This window comes from Asparagus officinalis, chromosome 1, assembly GCF_001876935.1.
Source record: "Asparagus officinalis chromosome 1, Aspof.V1, whole genome shotgun sequence".
In the NCBI taxonomy this organism is placed as follows: Eukaryota; Viridiplantae; Streptophyta; class Magnoliopsida; order Asparagales; family Asparagaceae; genus Asparagus; species Asparagus officinalis.
The window spans coordinates 42,971,853-42,974,863 of record NC_033794.1 but is presented as its reverse complement, the minus strand read 5'-3'; the positions used below and the strand labels follow the sequence as shown (position 1 = coordinate 42,974,863).

The window sequence follows — 3,011 nt, the reverse complement described above, 5'->3', positions numbered from 1 at the left end:
CTGTTATGTTAACAGACCACCTCTAACAGTCCAAACCTGTTTGAACTAGTTAATTCTTATACAAAGGAATAACTAGTGTTCATTTCCCCCAAACAAGTTAAAATTTTTCCAGAATTATCTTAGATGATTGTAAGGGAAATTTTAAAGAATTGGGCGTTTTCCATATAGTTGCATTGTTGCAAGTCAGAACACGACACATGCAATGAGAAGAGATAAACCAGAATCACTCTTTTATATTATCATCAAAAATATTGAAGAGTGATACAAAAACCATGTTCTTATCAAACAAAAAGAACACAACATGATTAAGCCTCAGTAAAAGTGAAATACACGAGCCGGGATTTAATAGCAGATAGCTTTTCTTCGTGAGCGGCCTGTACCATCACTTCGGCTTTCTTCCTAAGGGTGCTTTCATCCAGCACAATCGCATTAGCCTGCTTCTGGATAAGTTCAAGCTCCTGCACCGCTGAACGGTAAGTGGCATAAGTCTTCACACTTTCTAGTGTGAGCTTTTTCAATATCTCTTCCTCCCGCGCAAGTTCAGCTTCGTGTCGAGCCAACTCCACCTTGAGACGATCAATTTCTGCACGGGATGTCTGTATGGCAACTCCAGAAGCGTCCACAACATGTTGCTTCTGCATGCATTGCCCCTGTAAGGATGCAATCTCAAGCTCTCTATCAGTGATGGCCTCTTGGAATAAGATCAGCTCGATGCAATTCTTCCAAAGCCCTCAGATCTTTTTCCAACCGAGAGACGCCTTCAGAGCAATGTTGGAACAATCGAGCGTCATCCAAATATCGAATGCCATTCAGGGAGTGCGTGAGTAGTGGTTTGAAAGAATCAAACGTAGCTCGTCCAGCACTGATTTCCTCAATCGCTATCTTCATCATATCTTCCAATGGTCTTATAAGAACCTTTAGGATGGAGGGAAGGGCCACTGGACTTAGCGTCTTCACCGGAGATGACGGTGGGGAACTTAAAAGCATAGACCCTGATGCAGAAGCAATCGGTGATGATCGTGAAGAAGTGGGAGAAGCTATGGTGATATCCAATTGTGAGGGACTGGAAGGTAGAGCCATAAGTACCCCTGTTTGGGTTGAGCTTAGCACAATCTCTGTCCCCACAGGTTTAAGAGGAATCGTCAGCGAAAGAGGTTCCTCTGGTAAAGAGCTCGTTGTCACCGGCATTGACTCGGAGGGAGGAGCGTCTGTTGCTTGCGAAGGGAGAGACGATGACGTCCCAGCAGCTTCAGTAGTTGGAGAACCTACACAAAAGAACAGTTAATGTAAAAGAAAGAAACACCAGAAAAATCAAAGGGTGTAATTTCTACCAGTAGGGTAAAAAGGAAGATAACCAGACGCCTTGTCAGAAGGTGGTGGTGGTTGATCCGCCCAAGCATAAAAATTATCATCATCGCTTTCATCCTCATCAGCATCTTCATGGTGAGACGAGCTCCCATAGTCCAACGGTTCGTCATCGTCAGCAGTTGAAAGTTCAGGAGAGCTCGCGTGTGTATCCACTTGAGTCAGTCGGCCAGTCGTGGGACTAGGAATAATAGTCCCCGAATGTGGCAATAGTACAGAGGAGGTGGGAGACTGACCCTCATTAAGATTAGCAAGCTTATCTGTCGCCAGTTCATCTGTATGCAGTTTATCCCCTTCAGATGGAGACGTTGCAGGCGGTACCCTTGCAGGTGAAGCAGCAGCACCAGGAGCCTGATCTGGAAATGGTGAGATATCAGGATCCGTTGCAGAATAAACCCCCATATCCCCACTTGGGAACTCATCTCCACCTTCTACCTGATCCAAGGGACAGTGAGGAAAAAATTCTTCAGAAAAGGTGGATCCCCCAGAGTGAGGATCAACACGATCAGGGCGACTTGCAACAGCTGATTCTTGCTCTTCCCTTCCACTGGAAGATTTGAAAGCACCCGCCATGAACTTCTGAGCAGGAGGATCTACCAGCAGCTTTCTACGAGTACGTTTCTCGTAGTGAGCTTCTTCTGCTTCAGAAAGAGCCCTCTTTCCAATTGCTTTGGCTCTCGAAGCTTCAGTTTCTCGTATTGGGCTTCTTCTGCTTCAGAGAGAGCCCTCTTTCCAGTTGCTTTGGCTCTCGAAGTTTCAACAGCCTTAGGGCTCGCTACCGGGGCACTCTCTAGTCCCAGTTCTTCTTCTCCTTCCTCAGCTGCATCCTCAAAATGTAAAAACTCGTTGATCCCCTTCAGACGAGATACACGACCACCTCCTTTCCGAGAAGAATACATCTTCCTAATCGCACGAAGGCCTGAAGTGTACAATTTGTAATCCGGCATCGTAGAAGCTGTATGATACCAGTTACAGAAAGCCACGGAGAGAAGAGAATTAGGTGTTTTGTGGGGTAATCTGAAAGTAGCCCCAGTGCAACCTGCGGTGGAATAATACCAGGCTCGAGCTCCTTCGTATATGTTGCCCATAACTGAAAGCTGGCTCCTCGGATTCCCAACGTATAGTTGGTCGTATCCGAATTGGCGAGCAAAGCGATACGGTTGATAAGGCTCAATTATACATTTGTCATTTTGCCTGAAGAGGAGATAACCAGGTCTAATATTTAACAGCCAATGGAAAACTCCCCCGTCCAAACGGGTAAAACCATTAGGACCAGCGGTATCTTGGAAGACCTGTCCATATCCTCCACCCTCAAAATCCGGGAAGCAGCGGAAGATGTCGTAGCTGAGGTCTCTCGACAGAATCTGACGGACCTTCACTACGTAAGTGCCTATCCAAGTAGCTTTTTCTAATCTCTGCACGAAAGGGACAAAGCCTTCATCCGTAGCAGAGCGAGCACTCATCAAATGTACACAATGGGAGACGTACCAAGCCATTAGATAAGTATACGACAAGGGTACTCGAGGATTCGGGGTCACCAAGCTTTTCGTTCCTTCAGAATCTATCTCCTTCACTTGAATAAACTCGAGGCATAGTTCCCTCAAACCGTGTTGCAAACAACACGTCATGGCGGAAAGTAGATTTAT

General features: G+C 46.1%; 1 protein-coding gene across 1 annotated transcript; it reads right to left on the bottom strand.

Moving 5' to 3' along the window:
• LOC109833652 (mucin-7-like) lies at window positions 679–1,938 on the bottom strand. Its single transcript, XM_020401400.1, has 2 exons — window positions 1,332–1,938; window positions 679–1,265 (listed from the first exon to the last, which is right to left on the bottom strand). The coding sequence occupies exons 1-2, from the start codon at window positions 1,936–1,938 to the stop codon at window positions 679–681; spliced, it is 1,194 nt and encodes a 397-aa protein (XP_020256989.1).